Raw genomic sequence first — 22,014 nt, 5'->3', positions numbered from 1 at the left:
ACCGATCTTTTGTATTCGCCCGCATTTCCCGCTATTTTAACGCGCGCATGCGATTTTTTTTAAATTATCGACGAGGAGAGTGTAAATATAAAAAGAAATAATAATAATACCTCTTGTGTGTGTGTGTAGCAATTAGTTAATATAATCGTAAATAATTAAAATCGTATTACAAATTATTATACAAGTTGTTAATAATTACATAATTTACTTAAATATTAATATTAATTTGTAAGTGTCACTAAGGTAATTTTCTCTTCATAGGTTCCTCGTGCACTCGCACTTGAAGGGTAGAACGTGGCCCGCACTTCCAAACGTTGCCATCTTTGTCTAATATACTTGCACTTGCTGTTACTTGGTATTGACCACCACCAAGTTGCGAATTGCCGGTATTGGTTGAGGTACCTGCACCTCCTACAGTCGAAGCCGGTACACTTCCGAGAGATAGTAAAAATTCGCAAGCGAAAAAATCGCGATGTGGTGTTACCGTTTGATGTAGCTCATTCATGTTTGTATCCTGTGTATAAAAATGGATATAATTTATAACAGGAATAACTTTTTTTTTATACAAAATATGTTTCTTTTATTTACTTTATGATCCGAATTGATTTTGGAAGGAGGCGTAGTAGATATAGAAATGCACACAGCTGAGACTGAACGATACAAAGATGCGCGTTTACCATGTCGTAGCACACCCTCGACCTTTAATGCTAATTGACTACCCTGGGGTACGGAAACTGGTTCTCCCAGTACACGAGGTTGCGGTGATACCGAAAGTTTGACGCTAGTAGCTTGTAAAGCTTGGAAGAAGTAACGCGGAATTGGTAGCCTCATATTTCCAGCACCAAGTAACATAACTTGCGATATTATACAGCCAACCCTTACGTGACTGATACCACCTGCTTTCCCTTCACCCACCCATGGTGGTGAAAGACGACGCAACTCCGTACAATAACGAGCCAATTGACGCATTTCTACCGTTCCGCCGAAATCAAAATTCACTTCGTTTTGTTGATACATACATATGGTTGACCCACCGCAAATTCTTTCTACACTGTTTCCCATTAAACAACACATTTCTTGCAAACTGTAGAAGTATGTGTTAGAGAAAAATATTATTTAAGAAGTTGAGAATTCTATTAATATATTTACATTTAAAGGATACGCTCTAATATTTGCTAAGGAACCAGGATCTGCATCGAAAGCGGATTGATACAATTTCTGATAATTTTCAGCACAAATCTTCAACTCTTGGACTGATTTTCTTAGCTATATAATGTTCAAATTAAATTAATTAAATTTACCTATTAAATATTGCACATTTTGTATATTATTTTTGTTTAAGATTGTATATACCTGTAACGTTACACGCCCGTATCGTTGAAGATCATCTTTTGTTGCTAGAACTACTGTGCACGCGATAGCAGGTGGCGGTGCAGTACATAAAGATCTAAAAAGAAATAATACGAGTTATTAGTAAACGACTATAATTTATTAAGAAGTTTAATTTACCTGCAAGAATGTAAAAGTTGTACCGCAGCTTGTAAAAATTCGCAACGCAATTTTGCATATTCACTGGCAAATTGTAGACTACGTAAAGGTGTACTAGCAGCTTTCAATGATGCACAAGCACTTGCATAGTGCGCGATCGCAGCATTTAATTTTTCAACAATGTCCACTTTCTTTGAGGTATCCATCGCGTCGATATTGTCCCTTTATATATATAATTTAAATATATAATACAAAATAAATAATTCATTATATATTCGGTATACACTGTCATTAAAATATTACTTACATGAGAAAACTTTCTGCTTTAGTAACTAATTCCAATCCTGATAACCAAAAATGAAGTTGTTCGGATGCAACAGCTTCCTTTAAACTCTTGAATATTTGCGTTGCAACTATATGATGACCGTATCTAGCAGCACCTCTTGCAATTCGATATTTAGACCAACCATCGACACTTTTTATCGTATCCTCTATAGCTTTCAAACATTCGGAATTCCATTCGTATCCACCTGCTATCATTTGGAAAAGCAATGTGCATAACATTACCTACAAGAACAAGCGAACAGAATAAGGAACGATAAGATAATAATTATTAACAAGAAATACAAACCTTTGTATGCATATGCAAAGTCTGTTTGAGCTTTATTAATACATCCGGCAAAAGTGGTAATAATATATTTTCTCCTAAACTTCCGATTGCTCCTAAAGCTTCGCATAATGCAACTGCTTGTTTTTCACTTTGTCCATTCTCTGTGCTAGTGCTAATAAGCGTAGATCCAATAGCATCAACAAAAACAGGACAATGACTAGGTTGTGCATGGCACAGTTTTACCGTTGAACGTAGACAAGCTTTAAGTTGATGTAAATGTTTGTCATCTAAGGCTAATAAAATAATCAATGACTCCAAACAGGATACAAGATCTTGAGTGGCAAATGTTGGTAATCCCTCTTCATAGCTATTGATTAAAATAACTAATGTAATTTCACTACCCTATAATTAAACTTCAAATTGTAATACTTTTTATTTTCATACCAATAACATACAACCCTTGATAATATAGTTACAGCTTTGACAGCAACGAAAGGATCTGGAGAATAACAAGCATTTACGCAAAGGGATAAAAGTGGGCTACCTTCGTCCATATTAGCATCGCACGTAATAGCACTTTGACTTAATACCTGCATTGAAACATTATATTCATTATTATTTGCATATACAAAAATATAATAATAATTATATAAAAAACAGTACTTTACCTCTATTACATCCAATGTGCGAACCAAAAGATCTGTATTTCCAGTACCATCTTGTAATAATTTTGTAGTACTTTCTAAAAATATGATCATATTACAAAATTAAATAAAAAGTAATAACGTATATTAACCCTTTGCACTTTTATATCAAGTGTGACTCGACATCGGCTTTTATCTCAAAAGATATCATAACATTAGAAATTACAAAATACAATAATAATGTAAATAAAACGGAAATTTAATTGAATTTGTTTCTTTCTTTATATATTTAAATTGCCATATTTTTTAGTTAAAGTAACTTTCAAATAAAATATTTAAAGCATTAGAAGCTACTGGTAACAAAATTAAAATATAATTCGGAGTGCAAAGGGTTAATAAGCAGAAAATAGCAATACTAACCAATCAAATTATTAAGAGCACCTTGCGGCCATAAATGTGCACCACGTCTTGCAAGACTATGAAGTAAATGTAAAGCATGACGTTTAATAGATAACCGAGGGTCATCATGAAGATATCGTAAAAGTAATACAACTTGTTCCGGAATATCTATTAATGTAGCAGAAGCTAAAGTGCTCAGCGCACTCAGTGTTACTCTTACAAATTCAACCGCAGGATAACTGGCAAGAAGTTCCATACATAATTCATTTACCTTTAACAAATACATATTTCAATTAATAATCTACATATTACATTTATATAATAAATAAACTTTTTAAATATTCTTAATACCATTGATGCAGTGAACGTGTCATGGTGCATATATTGGAGAATAGGTATAAGCTGTAATTTCATAGAAGCTGGCGTTGCTTGACCTCTGATCATGTCCGAAATTTTGCTACACATTGATACAGCAAATAATTTGGATTGCGCTGCAAACATTTGAGCAGCATATATAGCAGCTTCTACCTCAACTGAGTCATGAGAATCCAAAGATCTTCTTATACTATGATGAACCTTCAAATAAATATCATAATTATTTAATAAAAAGAATTAGATATAAAGAAATAAATTATATCAGCAATATTACCTGTTGTCTTTCAGGTATTATTCCTGCTACACTACCTAAAGTACGTAAGGTAAGAGCTCTAGCTACCGGATCATTGGAATGAATAACGCTATAAATACGTCTGACAAATTCATCAACATTTAATATTTTATCCAAATGTTTTTCACTTTGCTGACATACCCTAAGAACCCAAACTCTTAGAAAATTACTACCCATACGAAATACTTCTGCCAGTTTCAGCAAAGATGAATTTATCAGTATTGGAAATGGATATTTTTCAAATAACCGAGGAAAGCGAACTATTGCTTCGCATTGTTCACCTATTTTGTTAGACCGCAAACCTAAACATAAAATATATTTTTTACTTAATTTGTATGCTAACAGTATAAATAAAAATTAAGTTCAACAAGTTGGTTTATACAAAAGGGTTTAAATTAATTAATATATTTTAAGGTTAGAAATGTACATATACAAACCTTTATCTAATTCAATAAGGGCACTATTAGCATCTTGTTCGGGTTCTCCGAGTCCAGAATCATTAAAAGCATTCATTCTCATTCCTATCATATTCACTAAATATAAAAACAAATATATTATAGAATAATTTAGTTAAACCGGCTTCTTGACTACTTATGCTATGCTATTCCACATGTTTACTACTGTATTATATAGTAAATAGTCATATATATAAAAGGAGTCGTGTATTCATATGTATATCTTATATATATATTAACTTTATATATATATACGTACTTACTTTTTATCAAATTTTTATCACCACATATATTTCTAAAACATCAATACTTCAAAATAAAACTTGTATATCAATTATAAGTTAACATTACACATTAATTATAACTTAAAATTTAATTGAATAAGATTAGTAACGTCTCATTAACAAAGAATATTATTTAAATTTCTTTAAATACTTTTATACACGACACCCACACATGTATGAAAAGGTACATACATATAGGTTTTTTTTATTCGGTGTGATTGATGCACTGTAGCGAATAAGATAAAAAATGGCAGGAATATTTAAATAGGAACTAAAAATCATTTATAAAAAATAGAGAAATATATAAAAATTATCTTATTTTATTTTATAAATAAAATAATTATATAAAATAAAATGTCGATTGGTTACAGTTGTCGTATATCGAGAGTTCATATCGCAAACAGATTAGCGCAATGTTCAGGTCATTGCAATAGTCGCAACCAACTTCGGCGAGTTCAGTGTACAGGATCAACTGTTTGTTTAAATAGAAGTTTCATTTTCACGATCGATTTAAAAAACAAATTTCAATAGTGTGGGTGTTGACGTACTGTGCTTAAATAAAATGGTCGATTACAGCAAATGGAAGGATATTGAGGTAAGAATTTATTAATCCTTTTCTTCCTGAATGCATGTGGAATATTCTAGAAAGATAAAAGTTATTTTATTATAAAATATATTATCAGATACTTTACTTTAATAGCGAACGTTAATATTTCGTTCTTTTATTTTTGTAAATCGTTCATAAATCATTTCTTTTTTATTAGTTCGTTTTATTTTTAATATGTATATTTATGAGTTGATTTTATATTTTTTTATTTTTGTTATTAGTTAACAAATATTTCAATAATGCAACAATCCATTAAAGTTGTTTAAATTATTGTGTTTTATTTTACTGTTTGATTAACTTAATATATTTAGTAATTAACTTGATAGAATACTTTAAATTAATACAGAAATATGTAATACTTAGATTTCAGACGACGAAGATGATACTCATCCTAACATTGATACACCGTCCTTGTTTAGATGGCGTCATCAAGCAAGAGTGGAACGTATGGAAGAAAGAAAACGAGAACAGGAGGAACACGAAAGGAAAAAGATTGAGTATGTGAATAAAAACATGTACATTTTGTATTCTTAGATGTATAAAGTTATCTATAATCCTAATATAAATGATATAGCTAACATTGTAAAAATATTTCAAACGCTAATCATACTAAAATTTTAGACATATGAAAAAACTTAAAGAAACTAAAGAAAAACTTGCAAGGCTAGAAAACGAGCAAAAGGATTCGGCAGATTTGAGTGCATTGAAAAAAGTTTTGCAAGATCTCGAAGAAGAAGAGAAAAAAATAAAAGCAAGAGAAGATGAAATGAAAAAAAAGGAAAAGTTGACACCGTGGAATGTAGATACGATTGGTCAAGATGGCTTTACCAAAACCGTAATAAACACAAAACCAGCTCGGAATGATGATGATTCCACTCTCTCAGATGAAGAGAAAGAGAAAAGAATGAAGCAATTTGTAAAGAAAAATGAGAAACAGTTAAAAGAATTTGGAATGCTTAGAAGATACGATGATAGTAAGAAATTCTTATTGGAACATCCGCAAATAGTTTGCGAGAATACAGCTAATTATTTAGTCATTTGGTGCATTAATTTAGAAATGGAAGAAGTAAGTGAATTATTACATAATTCTTTGAAAACAGTTGTTCTAAATGACATAATTTTTATGTAATTACAGAAACATGACTTAATGGAACACATTGCTCATCAATGTATATGCATGCAGTATATATTAGAACTATCTAAGCAATTAGATGTTGATCCTAGAGCTTGCGTTAGTTCATTCTTCAGTCGTATACAAGTTGCTGAAGTAGAATATAAGAATTCGTTTGACGAAGAACTTAGAGCATTTAAGAATAGAATACGCAAACGTGCTGCAGAGAAGGTTGCAGATGCACTTAGAGAAGCAGAAGAAGAAGAAAGAAAAGAGAGACTTGGCCCTGGAGGTCTTGATCCTGTTGAAGTTTTTGAAAGTCTTCCTAAGGTATAAAAAATAAAGATCCATTATTTTTATATGAAATACAAAAAAATGTATAATTAATAAATTTAATAAAATAATATTATTTCTTTTAGCCTTTACAACAGTGTTTTGAAGCGCAAGACATACCATTATTGCAACAAACAATAGCCGCCATGCCTGAAGATGAAGCTAGATATCACATGAAGCGTTGTATCGATAGCGGTCTTTGGGTACCGGATGCTAAAGCTAAAGAAAAAGAAGAACAAGAGCAAAATGGGAAAGAAGAAATTACAGGTACACCCGATCCGGAATAGCACTTTTTTTTAACTAAGCTCTGCTTTTGCATCCATTTATTTTCTTTTTCTCTTTGTTAAGATACTACTTGACTTAAGTCATATTTTATAAATTCGCTATAGATATTAATTAATTAATTAATTAAAAAATAAAATTATTCGCAAAATATATAACAAAAATAAAAGGATAATTTCATCCTTTGTATGATTTATTTAAAAGAAAATTATAATAATCATTGTCGTAGAACAAGCTGTAAAGTTCATCTAATTGTTATCAGAAACTAAGGATTATTTTTATTATACTTAGTATATTTTTTTTCTTTTTTTCATTGGAATTCTTTCAACTAATAACACAAAGCAGTGAAAATGCAAGAAATAACGATCATTAGTCCAATTATATTAAATAAAACAATACTTTCCTTTCGTCTAATATTCGTAATTGTACTTTGAATGTAATTCGTAAAAAAGAAAGAGAAAAAAAAACAGTATTGAAAAAAGCATTCTAAATGTATATACTAATCTTAAAACGTATAGAATATGTGTTACATATATTCTTTACGCTGTAACATGTCTCATTATTTCACACATTTGATGATTTTATGACCGATATGTAATATGTACACACACATTACACAATGTATGTTGATTTTCATATTATTAATTGTGTAAATAAAAATCTTTATCGACCAACATCTTTAATCTCAATCACCGAAAATAGTGAAACTGTGAAAATAGAATTTATGGTTATGCATACACGCATGTATTTTAAATTTAGTCAAGGTAAAAGTAGTATTCTATTTCTACTACTACTCTTAACAGTTAGTTTATGATCTGATCGATTTCTGTTTTGATGAAAGTTCAAATATGAGATGCAGAGTGTAGAGTTTCGTTTATTCGAGAGAAAGGCGGCGTTACTGTCGACTGGAAATGACGAAGCATCGTGTCTCGAATTCTCGGCCAGGCCTTCCTTTTCCGGTGCGATGTGCCACGGGTCTTTTGGTAATATTTTTCGTCTTTCATTCTCGTCATTATACGTTAGTTCCATATACTACGAAAGACGCAGGCTGATTTTCATTGGAACGGGTAACACTTAGCAACATTAAAATTATATTATTTTCATTCATTTTATTTTATTTTATATCTTAGATGATAAACAAATTATCATTGGGACATTTAACGTGCCTTTTTTTAACGTAAATTACCCAATCTGATGGAAAACGGCAGCTAAATATACCTATATATTTTTTTTCTCGTTAACTCAGTTTTATTCATTAATGTCATTTCGAGGAAAGAAGCCATTTTACGAACTTCTCTCTTTCTCTCTCTCTCTTTCTCTCTTACTCACACATGTACACATACTTTGCATGGTGTCAAATCGACGTTTCATATCAACTTTAAACGTTCATACAAAGTTTATTATTATTATTCGTTTATTATAGTCGTTGCCACCTTTCCAGTGCCCATTGGTTCGTTCATTGTGTGACCTAGAGAATATTATAAGTTCCCTGAGCTCGTCTTTTGATCAAACTTTAAACATATTGTGTGCCATCATGTCGAATTATTGGAATAGCATAACGTAAGAATTTTTCTGTGTTATCATTTAAACGCATTTAATTGTGAAAATCCAGTAATTGTTCGATTGGAAAGATCGTTGCCAACGTTACAAAATGAAATTTAACGCAGCACTTGTCTCTTATAGTTCTAACGCTTTACGAATTTCTGGTTATTTTTCGATTTTAAAGAAATATTTCGTTGTCTCAATTGTTTTTTCTTTTCCAATTTTCAAATATCAAAAATAAGTTACTTATAGATCATGTCTAAAAAAAAAAGAAAAAAAAATAAAGAAAGTATCTCGTTCTAACGGTGCAAAAATATGCATGTAGTACGTGACCGCGTCGTATAAGATTTTATGTTAATTGCGCATTTGACTGGATAATATCGAAAAACTGACGCCGTGCATTCTGGGTAAAATTTCCGTGAGTAATAAAAATGGCTGTCTTAACAACTATTTCCGTTTCGTAATTTACTTAAATATGTATAGTATATATGTAGTTAATATGAGAAGAAAATTGAAAGATTTGAATCAGAAAAATAATATTATATAAAGGACAGGATAAATTTTGGTTAATTTTTATAGTAAAAATATCTTTTTTGATTTGTTAAATTTATTTGGGAGGATAAAGAAGTGTGAGGGAAGTTTGAGGGCGCTGTAGTCGATTAGTAGGGGACAGGTCGAACGTTGCATGCTGGGACGACGGATGGGGGAGGGCGAAAGAACGAGTGAGAATCTCACAAAATGGAGACGAAGTTGAGGTCTGTGAACATATAGTACGAAATTCAATCAGTTTGCACAATGTCGCGACGCTGTACACCATTAGTCGATTAATATTGCGAACACGTGTGCGCGAATTAGTTTATTTTTCTTAAATTAACGTGATATTGTGCGTAGTGCTTCATTTATTCGAGATTCGATGCGACGCGTAGACGATACGATGCAGGTGAGTGGACGGGATTCGAAAATTCTTCGATTTTCTTCATTAATTTGGATTTTTCCATCGATAATTATTTATTTTCCGCGCCCAAATTAGATTGGCCGTAATATTGATAAAACAATTAACGATATACGACCACGATGTTGTTTGGAATAAAGGAGAAAATAATTCATATTTGACGACGCGGCTTTACAACTCTTGTCGTCGATTAAAAAGGTTTATAAAAATATAAAAAATTATTTATTATTAACTATTGATATTTTTTCACGTAGGGCGGGGTCCAATGGACCTCGGGAGCTCAGGGACTTGATTCCTCATAATCACACTTTTCCACAACTTTACATAGTTTTTCAGCCTCTTAATAACCTATAAGTTTGTTTACATTGATTCAAGTTTACATTTATCACTTAAAATATCCGTGTTCCACCCTAATTTTCATTAAAAATTATTCCTTGTATTATCCTTCAACCAGATACCATGGTTATTCCAAAATTTAAAACAGACCCATTTTTGCAAATTAAGCTCAAAGATCTTCATGTATGGTTTGTCTATAATACTCACTGTTACCTGCCAATGTCACTGGTATAATGTACACAAATTTTACTCGTTTCATCATGGAAATATTGAAAATATGCCATGCATTTTATCATCTTATTAAGTTTTAAATTCATTTTTCAATTATTAGAGAGTTTAATAATGCACATTGTATCGGTTTTAACAATTGTCGTTAATGTAAATCAACTTTTTAAGGTATGTTTTTTTTTGTGTAAAAGATATTCTTCCTATCATACTTCTTTTTTCTTATTTAATAGACTAATCAAAGAAGACAATGTGTGCAAATAAATTATACGTATCATCTTGAATGAAAAAAAAAACAATTCTTCTATAATCTATTCGACGAAGCATAAAAATATACATCAAAAGTAAAATTAAAATTGTGTTTATTATACTGATTATCATATTCAAATGATTATAGATTATAGATTATAGAAACATATATATGGTCAACACATCGGATTTAACATTTTCATTAAAGATCTACAAATTTTTTGTAAGCTATAGAAAGAAATACTATTATTAATTTCAACAGCGTTACAAAATTTCGAATGGTAAATTATGAAAGAAATGAAAGTAGCGAACAAAAATTTTTGATATAAAATATTCTTTGCTATATCAAAATAAGGTTACTGTGTTCGCTAAACTTAGGATATTTTTGTACTTGCACTAGAAAAGTAGCTTTCAATTGACATTATTATCGTATTTCAATAGATGATCTATCAAGATAAAGAGTTAAAGAATCATTTTTTAATTACGTTATGGTATTTTTATTATACATATATGTAATAATGCAAAATCATGTTTGATTAATATTATTACATTCTGTGTATATACCAATATTAAACAATCCAATTTTATATAAAGAACACTTGTAAAATGGTACCAAAAAGTTTTATCATCAAATATGATATATGATTTTATTTAATTTTACAAGGCTTAAACTGAATTTGTAAAAAAATTAGCATTATCTGTGTCGAGAATTAAATAAATATTGCATAATATTAATTTAATTATCATACTAGTGATCCTTTAAGAAATAGTATATTTAAATTTACACACAAGTACTGCATTATTAGCAATTTTAACTTCCTCTCATCAAATATATCTATAGATACGCACACATATTTTAATCTTAAAATTCAGGGTAAACTAAGTTGCCGATGTATTTCCTGAATAATTTAATAAAAATGTTCCAGTATTAAAATAATGAAGTATATTATTTTTTATGGAACCCATGTACCTTATAATATAGTATAGAAAAAAGTTTAGATAAAGTTAATGTAAACTATAGGATTAAATATTTTTAAGTAAAGTGATTGAATATTGGGGTTGTTAAGAAAAATGCTTATTTATCTTAAAATAACTATATCGATATATATATATATATATATATTAGATAGATTATTCATTATTTTTATTTATCCATTACGTGTAATATCTATGTCTCTTTTGTTAGTCATCTGACTAACTATACAAATGAAAATTTCTTAATTTTTGTGTTTGATTTTCTGTTCTTAAAATGGTGGACATATTCCATAAAATGGAAGACAATTTATCTTCCACATAGATGGCAGTAGGATGAGATAATAGATTTATGAAGAGAAGAGAAGAGTCATTTTTTAATTTTATAGATGTATCTTATAAGATGTATTTAACATTGATAAGAATGAAATATATATGAACGTATTATAATTTTATTCCAAACAACATTGGGGGTTAAATCGTACAGATTTAAAAACAAATAGTATTAGATATTATCATATTACAGAAAACATTTGACTCTGAATCCGGTAAGGAATCTGGCTCAGATTCTGAAAATGAAAGTAAAAGCGATAGTTCCTCTTCTGGAAGCAACTCAGCATCTGGTTCTGGCTCAGATAGGTGTGTATTTTATTCTAATATATATTCCCTGTTAAATTGGAAAGTTTGGTACGACATTAATTTTATTCGCAATAAGATAACTAAATCATAGACAATATATGAGAATCACTTAATGTTGCTTTAATATAAAAGAAAGAATTCAATAATTAATTTGGTTTTAATCCAAAAATTTGAAAAATTTATTTTTTCTACAAATATAATATAATGCGTACTTTGACTATCTGATATATACAGGATAGATAATATGCCATTCAGTTAATTGTGTATTGCTATAGCTTGATATAGCACTAACATTTGCCTTCATGGTATTGCTAACTATGTGTATTCCATTGAGTTTTTGTGATCATACTTCTTTATTTTTCCTTTAATTTTTTCTTCTTTTTTTAAATGTTTATTCTTAATTGTATTTATGTCATATTAGATCATCATTATCTTTCATATTAATCTTTGTTATATTGAGGCATTAGCAATATATCTCTAGAAGAAATAAAAGCAAATCAGTTGGTTTTACATAATAACTTGAAATATATCTTTAATTAGACAATTAATACTATTTTAATAGTTATCTTGATACGTGAAACTTATTTTTTCTATATAAAGCAAATGATACACACAATGAAGAATTAGATTTTAATGAGAAATATTTGTATAATATACATATATTTGAACTTTCCACAAAAGAATTGTATGTTTCTTAATGATAGATATATTTCAAGATATAATACAATAATCATTGCAAAAGTAGTGACATAAAAAATTGCTTGGCTGCTCATTCAGTGACTCTAGCTCCTCGAGTGGCTCCGGTTCAGGATCAGGTTCAGACTCTGAAAAATCAGAGCAATTGGATGCACCTGCACAGAGTGATAGCTTACAAAGCAAATCTTCTAATCACAGCACAGAAACAAAACTTAGGCTTAAAAATGAGTCTAGTCGTGAATGGGACGAGAATCCTGATATTTATGGCATTAGGAGATCTGGACGTTCTAGAAAAGAGCCAGAGAGGCTTGCAACCCAGCGTGAAAGCGACAGTGAAGGTCGCAAGAGATATAAGAAAAAGAGGTAAGTAGAGACAACGATGGAACCATTTTGATTGATCGAACTCTATTTAAGGAGTTTATGAAATAATTTATATATATAAAAAAAAAATTTGTTTAATAATTTGAATTATATAACTTTATAGATACACATATATAGTGTTATTATCCTGTGCTTGTTTTTCTTTGTGCTTCTTGGCATTGAATACTCACATCATGTCATGTAGATCATTGTATACTATGTGGCAATCATATATATGAGTGTGTCAATTCTAACATTAAATTTATTTATATTCCTTTAATTAATTAATTTATTTATTTTTAAATTGTTAATGCTTTTGAGATCAGTTTTTTACACCTTAATTTTATAATTATTTTATATTTGATTTAATCACTGATATATTTATAAATCGTGGTAATTTCAAACAAAATACATATATAAATTAAATGTAATTTAGATTATATACTTTATATATATACAAACCCAAGACATTTAAAAAAGAAAAATAATTAAATCGATTTCTTATTACTGTAATATGTAAAAAAAATTATTTATTTAGCATAAATTTAATATACATATATATATTAGGTCCACCGGAAAGTTCTGTCATAGTGTTGAGTTCTTCGCCTTTAAAAATAAATCATTTTTTAAAAATGGCATTTACAAGTTGCCATCACGCTGGCAAGAAGTCATAAGTAACGATGGAAAGTATATTCTACAATAAATATTATTAAATGTTTGAAAATTGTGTTATTTTCTTTCAATTCAAAAACAGACAGAACTTTCCAGTAGACCTAATATATATATATTTTTTTTCTCTCTCTCTCTTTTTTTTTTTTTTTTTTTTTTTTAATATAAATTCGCGTAATTCAGTACAGTTCACGCGACGATTTTTTAAAAATATTTAGAAAACCTTTCTGATAATTAACTGCTTTTTATCTATTTTAGCTCACACAATTCATGGAATTCTGAAAGCTCAGAATCAGAATCTGATGAAGCTGAAAATAGACGACCACCACCCAGCAAATCTTTAAACAGGCGTGCAGCACAAAAAGCTAAGGAAAAAGCTAGAACACGTAAAAAGCGAATTTCTGAATCTTCTGATAATTCATCATTTGACAGCGATGATAACAGAAGGTACTATTCATATACCCATATGTATTATTTATATACGTATTATTATAGGTAATTTATTATTGTGTACATTATTGAATATGTAAATAATATTAAATATTTGAAAATATAGACAAGTTACAAGAAGAACAGGTACTGCTGTTAGCTATAAAGAAGAGAGCGAAGAAGGTACTGATAGTGAAGACTTGGTGGAAGTCGATGAAGTGACACCTGCTAATACAGAACCTGATAATGCGGAAACAATTGAAAAAATTATAAGACAAAGAATAGGGAAAAAGGGTGGTAAGTTTTATTTTAAATTAATTATAACACATATAGAAATTAGTATTTAATAATATTTGTTTCTAACATTTTTTTAACAGTTACAGGAAATGTAACCACAATTTATGCAGTAGAAGAAAATGGCGATCCTAATCCGAAGAATTTAAGTGCAGAAGAAACTGAAAAACAATATTTAATTAAATGGAAAGGATGGTCGCATATTCATAATACATGGGAATCGGAAGATTCTTTAAAAGCACAAAAGGTATTTAACTATTATTTATTGAATTTAGTGATTCCATTTCATTTTCTGTTATTATGTAACACATTTGCAACAGCATCACATTTAGACAAAATTTTTCTAAACTACAAATTTCAAATTCAGTTTTCAAAATTTCTGTTAGATATGACAGAACGTTTCGGCGTGCGCATCTTCTAATTCACTGTCAGCGCAAGAGGTTAATCATATTGATATTGATTTTAGGTTAAAGGGTTAAAGAAATTAGATAATTTTATTAAACGCGAACGAGATATAAAACAATGGAGAGATCATGCAGGACCTGAGGATATCGATTATTTTGAGTGTCAGTATGAATTGCAGCAAGAACTTTTAAAAAGTTATAACAATGTGGAAAGAATTATTGGTAAGTTATAAAATTAGTGTACTTCTATAAATGTTTTATTTTATCATCTATGCAAAATCGTAATTATTTATATTCGTGTCGTAGCTGAATACAATAAGCCAGATTCGGGACATCCTGATTATTACTGTAAATGGGAAAGTTTACCGTATGCCGATTCTACGTGGGAAGATGGTGCATTGATAATTAAAAAATGGCCCGAGAAAATCAAAGAGTTTCGTGATAGAGAAGATTCTAAAAGAACACCAAGTAAGCATTGCAAAGTGCTTAAAACTAGACCTAAATTTCATCAATTGAAAGGTCAACCCGAATATATGGGAAAAGGAAAAGATTTAGTTCTAAGAGATTACCAAATGGATGGGCTAAATTGGATGATTCATTCTTGGTGTAAAGAGAACAGTGTCATTTTGGCAGATGAAATGGGCCTCGGAAAAACAATACAAACCATATGCTTCCTTTATTATCTATTTCATACACATCAACTTCACGGACCGTTTTTATTAGTAGTACCTCTTTCAACAATGACTTCCTGGCAAAGGGAAATGGCCCAATGGGCACCTGACGTGAATTTTGTTACTTATTTGGGTGATGTAACATCTCGAAATGTAATACGAGACCACGAATGGTGCTATAGTTCTAAAAGATTAAAATTTAATGCTATACTTACAACCTATGAGATAGTACTTAAAGATAAAACATTTTTGGGTGCCTTAAATTGGGCAGTACTTTTAGTCGACGAAGCTCATAGATTAAAAAACGATGATTCTCTCCTTTATAAAGCTTTGTCCGAATTTCATACTAATCATCGTCTTTTAATAACCGGTACTCCACTACAAAACAGTTTGAAGGAATTGTGGGCTTTGCTTCACTTTATAATGCCGGCCAAATTTAATTCCTGGGAAGAATTTGAAAAGGAACACGATAATGCTGCCCAGAAAGGTTATTCTAAGTTGCATAAACAATTAGAACCTTTTATTTTAAGACGCGTTAAAAAAGACGTAGAGAAATCCTTGCCAGCTAAAGTCGAACAGATTTTACGCGTAGAAATGACGTCCTTGCAAAAACAATATTACAAATGGATATTGACTAAAAATTACAATGCTTTGCGCAAGGGTGTTAAAGGCTCGACAATGACATTTCTTAACATAGTGATAGAATTGAAGAAATGTTGTAATCATGCTTTCTTAACTAAACCGACTGAAAGTGAAAGAAAAGATAATAATGAAGATTATCTACAGCAATTGATCAGAGGTTCAGGAAAATTGGTACTTTTGGATAAACTTTTAGTCAGACTTCGTGAAACCGGACATAGAGTATTAATATTTAGTCAAATGGTTAGAATGTTGGATATTCTGGGAGAATATCTACAAAAACGACATTTTCCATTTCAACGATTGGATGGAAGTATAAAAGGTGAATTGAGAAAACAAGCCTTAGATCATTTTAATGCCGAAGGTTCGCTAGATTTTTGTTTTTTACTATCAACGAGAGCTGGTGGACTTGGAATTAATCTTGCCACTGCTGACACAGTAATTATTTTTGACTCGGATTGGAATCCACAAAATGATTTACAAGCTCAAGCTAGAGCTCATAGAATCGGACAGAAAAATCAAGTTAATATATACAGATTAGTGACAAAAAATTCTGTCGAAGAAGAAATAGTTGAACGAGCGAAACAAAAAATGGTACTTGACCATTTGGTTATCCAAAGGATGGATACAACCGGAAGAACAGTTTTGGATAAAAAGAATGCGGGGACCAATAATAATCCATTTAATAAAGAAGACTTAAATGCCATTTTAAAATTCGGCGCGGAAGAATTATTTAAAGATGAAGAGGACGGCGATGAAGAACCTACATGCGATATTGATGAAATTTTAAGAAGAGCTGAAACCAGGGATGAAGGACCTGCTACTGTAGGAGATGAATTACTGTCTGCATTTAAAGTAGCAAGTTTTGCCGCATTCGAAGAAGAATCAGAACCTGTTAGTCAAACTAACGATAACGATGATGAAAGTAAAGACTGGGCTGAGATAATACCCGAAAACTTCCGTAAAAAGATTGAAGAAGAGGAGAAGTCTAAAGAAATGGAAGATCTTTACCTTCCACCTAGAAGTCGTAAGACTCTTCAACAAATTAATCAAACTGGAGATGGAAAAGGTAGAAAAAGAAAAAAGACACCAGATGACAGCGAAGAGGAACAAGAATCTGGCAGCGAAGTTGAAGGTAGCGACGACGAAAGACCTAAAAAGAGAGGGAGACCAAGAGTAACACCGCGCGAAAATATAAAGAGTTTTACAGATGCGGAAATTCGAAAATTTGTGAAAAGTTATAAGAAATTTACAGCACCTTTGAAAAGATTAGACGACATTGCTGCAGATGCTGAATTACAAGAGAAACCAATGTCAGAGTTACGTTATTTGGGTGAACAGTTGCAATCTCGTTGTGAGGCTTGCTTATCTGAATTTGAGAGCACTGCCAAAGAGAATAAAGGCGAGGAAGAGGGTAAAGGACCTGGTCGTAAAAGAGGAAGAGGTCCTACGTTTAAAATGGGTGGCGTTATGGTAAACGCTAAATCATTCTCTGCTGCTGTTAAAGAATTGGAACCTTTAGATCAAGCACTTCCCTCAGATGCCGAACAAAGGGCTAATTGGCATCTTGATATTAAAGTTAAGCCAGCTAATTTTGACTGCGATTGGAGTATCGAAGATGATTCTAGACTTTTGAGAGGGATATACCAACATGGTATGGGCTCTTGGGAAGCTATCAAAACAGATGCTAGCTTAAAACTTACTGATAAAATTCTTCCTAATAGTAGTAAGGTTCAGTTCAAACGAGTAACCGCTCGTGCTGAATACTTATTAAAAGTTCTTAAAAAGCAAATGGATTTCAAGCATGGCGTGGTAAGTTCTTCTGGTTTTACTTCTTAATTTCTTAATTCTATTTTTTCCCCTATTCTTGTTTTTTCCCCTTTCAGATTTCTCAATCCTTTCTCTTCTCTCTCAAACAAATCGCTTAATATTTAAAAAAAAACGTATTATCCTTTTCTTATATTACTATTTATTTATTTTTTTTTCCTCGTCAAATTTCAAATTATTATTTTAAATATATACACAAAATTTTGTTCAGTATACACATTCGATCTCCGTTTCAGACACGAACAAGGAAACCTAGAAAACCAAAAGAAGTTAAAACCGCAATTACAAAAGAAATTATTGAAGAGAATGATAGTTCGGGAGAAGAAAATAAAAAGCTTAAGACAAAAATCGATAAAGTAAGTTTAATCATTGAAAAATAGTATGGATAGAATAAATATCGAGAGAGAGAGAGAGAGAGAGAAAGAAAGAAAGAGAAAGATGATAGGTAGTAAAATTCGTTCGATCGACTTACCAAATTTTGTAATTTGATTTTACAGACACCAATAAAGAAAGAAGAAGACGTTATCGTTAAAAAAGAAATTAAAGAAGAACCCGAAGAAGTGTCAGAAGAAAAGAAAAAAGAAAAGAAAGTTAAGAAAGAGAAGAAGGAAAATAAAAAGGCTAAAAAAAGTAAACAAACTGCAGGACCTATGCATTTCACGGCTAACAACGAACCACGAGCTCTTGACGTTCTTGGTGATCTAGATCCATCTATATTTAATGAGGTAAATCTTTTTTATGCTCCTATTTGTACCCTTAAAATTATATTCAGAAATTTGAATTAATAAAAAAGCTTGAAAAAAGAAAATATTAAATCTAAATGTATAATATTAAATATTTTATATTTTTTATTAGTGTAAAGAAAAGATGCGTCCAGTAAAAAAGGCTTTAAAAGCTTTGGACAAACCAGACGAATCGTTGAGCGCGGAAGACCAAGTTACTCACACACGCCAATGTTTGGTTCAAATTGGAAATCAAATAAATACTTGTCTTGCAGAATATAGAGAACCAGTGCAAATAAAAGAATGGCGAAGCAATTTATGGTACTTTGTATCAAAGTTTACAGAATTCGATGCTAAAAAACTCTATAAATTATATAAACATGCAACAAGAAAGAGTAATGGGGATAACAATGTGAATGTGAGTTCTAGTCCTGAGAAGAAGGAAGAGGCAAATAATCCTAAGGTATAATTTTTTTTATCCTTTTATATATTAGCTATATATTTATCTTATAAAACTTTTTGTATGTTTAGAATGAATGTATATTGTGTTTAATACGAAATATTATTTTGCCCAAATAGAAACACGAAAAATCTTACGACAAGCACAATGATAAACAGCTAGTGGATTCAAGTAATAAAGAATCACGTCAATTAAAGCGTAGAATTGATGATGTGGAAGAAAATTCTAATAGCAGTATACCAAGTAAGAAACATGCTAACACAGCTATTAATGCTATGAGTAATATTAGCAACACTTCGGCTGTTACTATCGGTACTGTTACGATAACTCCCATAACGTCAACTGCAAATTCTACATCGAATACAACTAATACTACGGATACGTCAAGGCATAAAGAGCAAAAAGATTCAAAGTCCAAAGATATGAAACGGGATCGGGAACGAGACAGAGACAGAGATAGAAGTCATAATGACAGAGGAATGGACAGATTAAGTTGCGTAAAAGATGAACGCATTAGAAGGGATAGCGGTGGTTATAGCATGGGTGGAGGACATTATAGCGGTAGTAGAGACGATGATCACTGGTTATTACCTAGAGATGCCAGAGATATGAGAGATGGAAGGTAAGCTTCTGTTTGCTAATTTTTAATAATAGAATATAACAGTATGTTCCCTGTAATAAGAGGAAGATATTACTATTAATTTTTTGTTCTTTTTTCCTTTTGTATCCTAATATCTATCATAGCAATATTTCCTACTTATTAGGGAAAACCATTTATTTACTTTCTACACAAGCGATTGATTAATTTAAAAATATTAAATTTGCTTAGATTTGCAGACCATAAACGTGATAGGTTCGATTCCTATGGACGATTATCTAGTGGATATCATCGGGACAGAGAACGAGACAGAGATCGTGGCATGCACATAAACGATAAAAGAAGGTTTGTATTTAATTTTTAAACTTAACACGCGCGCACTTTAGTAATTTTTCTTCCTAAAAGTATTTTAAATTATTTTACGTAAATTGAATTTTAGTGATTATTACAGATATCCATCTGGACCACCTAATTACGGTTACGGTCCAGGTAGTTACGCAAGCGGAGGTGGTGGTGGATACGCACCTAATGATATGCCACAGAGTCATTTTAGAGGTCGAGGTTATCCTGGAGACAGTTATTCGAATGAATGGCGACCTAGCAAGGACTACAGAAGAGATTATGATAGGAGGCCGCCACCACCAAATGCCAATTCCTAGTGCTCCTCTTTTCGGACGTTCTTGTGTATTGTCAAGCAAGTGTAAAACTTTGTTGAAACATCATATAATTTTACACGAAAAAAGCACTTTAAGTAGTGATAATTAACAGAAAGGAAATATGTGTTAAATGTATTTAATATTCAATATATATAATCCTTTCTGTTATTTAACACCACTTGTGATTTGTAGCTATGTAAAAAGTCGATTATCCTCCACTGCTTACTTAACACGCAACAAAAATAATTTTATTAAGATTGGCAAGCGCGATCGTATTTAAAACATACTTCAATGATATATGATAGATTGTGCAAAAAAGAAATTATGATATACTGAAATATATATATATATATATATATATATATATAAATATGTATATGAATACATATTTATTGAGCTATATATATAAATATGTATATGAATACATATTTATTGAGCTATTATTTTATTTGTTTAAAATCCTTTTATTTCCTAAGATGGATATTTATTTGATTTCCTATTTGAATAAGGCATTAACGCGTATGGGATAATTGATTTTCATTTAGTTAACCCAAAGATAATATAATATATATATATATCTTTCAAATATATCATTTGAACATAATGATCAACTTTTTTTTATATATTAAAGCTTTTACGAAAAATATTCTTCACAGAGAAAGAAAGAAATAATGTATCAGTGATTTATATAAAATTAAAATTATGTTCAAAAATCTTCTTTGATTAAGAAGATACATCTAATTATTAAATATCTACGATTACAAGTAATTCTATGAAATCAAGTTATACAAAACTGGATATAGAGAAACAGTTTGTATTGTCATATATCGCTCCAATTAACGATCCAATTATTAAAACAAAATGCCTTCCCATCCATTTCATCTTTCATGTATTTTTGCATTTCCAATTCTATATTTGTACAGGTTCATTCATTTTTGGTGTGTTACTTAGATGATAATTATCAATCACCATTAATAGCTCATTTCATTTTAAAATTACTCCTTTAATATTTTAAGAAATTACTTTGTAATTAAAAATATATGTATAGTATATACATGATGACATGTGTATAGAAGAGATTTTTACAGAATTTTCGTTGTACATCAATTTTTGCATTTTATATTACATTACATAATATCTCAATTGGAAATCATATCGATACAAAAAAGAAAAATAAGATAAAATGTCAAGTCGAAATAATTTTTGATTGAAATCATTATTCAAATCATATATTTTGTGCTAATGTGCAAATGTAAGATTTGTTAAAAGTTATTGCGCCTCATTGAGAAAGCTATTATCATATACATAGTATTTGAAACTAGTGATAATCCAATTTTGATCACTTTTTTTTCTATTAATTTTTATAAAGTCTTACAATCGTTCTGGTAATTATGACAATGAATTAAGTTTAAAAAAATGCAATTTATTTTATAATTCATCTTGAGATATAAATAATTGCAATATAAAGTAAACGGTAAAAGTAATTTTTTCCATATCGGAAAAAGTCCATTGTCATAGTTATTGGCATAATTGTCTCTGAAAGGATATACATCGACGATAATTATTCTCTATGTTTGAGTTATGATTTCTTTAAAATATAACAAATTTCTGTCTTACCCGAAAATAAGATTGTGAAATAATGTAAATATTAGGATAAGATTAATGGTTGTATCCCATCTTTAACTGTAGGGCCTACGAGAGAAAGAAAGAGAGATTGATTGATTGTATAAGTTTCCTTACTGAAAAAAAAGAAAATAATAAAAGAAAAAATTTGTTTTAAAATAGTAACAGGAA

The 22,014-nt window shown here is 30.2% G+C and overlaps 3 protein-coding genes across 7 annotated transcripts; 2 read left to right on the top strand and 1 right to left on the bottom strand.

Moving 5' to 3' along the window:
- Positions 1-167: 167 nt before the first annotated feature.
- LOC122521949 (integrator complex subunit 7) lies at positions 168-4,790 on the bottom strand. 4 transcript variants are annotated; one of them, XM_043642700.1, is made up of 14 exons: positions 4,527-4,790; positions 4,246-4,341; positions 3,791-4,110; positions 3,493-3,717; positions 3,163-3,412; positions 2,767-2,840; positions 2,543-2,688; positions 2,120-2,465; positions 1,796-2,055; positions 1,510-1,710; positions 1,354-1,447; positions 1,163-1,266; positions 589-1,084; positions 168-514 (listed from the first exon to the last, which is right to left on the bottom strand). In XM_043642700.1, coding segments are annotated over exons 1-14 (2,889 nt in total). In that variant the 5' UTR covers positions 4,528-4,790; the 3' UTR covers positions 168-238. The 4 variants fall into 4 exon arrangements, with proteins under 4 accessions (XP_043498635.1, XP_043498637.1, XP_043498636.1 ...); XM_043642702.1 differs by having other exon boundaries at positions 3,950-4,110; XM_043642701.1 differs by lacking the exon at positions 4,527-4,790 and having other exon boundaries at positions 4,246-4,420.
- A 163-nt stretch (positions 4,791-4,953) lies between these two features.
- On the top strand, positions 4,954-6,963 carry LOC122521950 (hsp90 co-chaperone Cdc37). The gene is made up of 5 exons (XM_043642704.1): positions 4,954-5,142; positions 5,518-5,651; positions 5,776-6,220; positions 6,290-6,595; positions 6,685-6,963. Exons 1-5 carry the CDS (start codon positions 5,110-5,112, stop codon positions 6,883-6,885), a joined length of 1,119 nt encoding a protein of 372 aa, XP_043498639.1. The 5' UTR covers positions 4,954-5,109; the 3' UTR covers positions 6,886-6,963.
- A 794-nt stretch (positions 6,964-7,757) lies between these two features.
- LOC122521887 (chromodomain-helicase-DNA-binding protein 1) lies at positions 7,758-20,463 on the top strand. Of its 2 annotated transcripts, none has more exons than XM_043642624.1 (13): positions 7,758-7,863; positions 11,683-11,795; positions 12,573-12,854; positions 13,779-13,967; positions 14,077-14,246; positions 14,327-14,490; positions 14,710-14,869; positions 14,954-17,769; positions 18,282-18,509; positions 18,640-18,969; positions 19,086-19,588; positions 19,796-19,909; positions 20,016-20,463. In XM_043642624.1, the coding sequence occupies exons 1-13, from the start codon at positions 7,792-7,794 to the stop codon at positions 20,221-20,223; spliced, it is 5,349 nt and encodes a 1,782-aa protein (XP_043498559.1). In that variant the 5' UTR covers positions 7,758-7,791; the 3' UTR covers positions 20,224-20,463. The 2 variants fall into 2 exon arrangements, with proteins under 2 accessions (XP_043498559.1, XP_043498558.1); XM_043642623.1 differs by having other exon boundaries at positions 20,004-20,463.
- The last annotated feature ends 1,551 nt before the right edge of the window (positions 20,464-22,014 follow it).

Source organism: Polistes fuscatus, unplaced genomic scaffold (assembly GCF_010416935.1).
Source record: "Polistes fuscatus isolate 324 unplaced genomic scaffold, CU_Pfus_HIC Scaffold5, whole genome shotgun sequence".
In the NCBI taxonomy this organism is placed as follows: Eukaryota; Metazoa; Arthropoda; class Insecta; order Hymenoptera; family Vespidae; genus Polistes; species Polistes fuscatus.
This window is presented reverse-complemented; position numbering and strand designations above follow the sequence as displayed.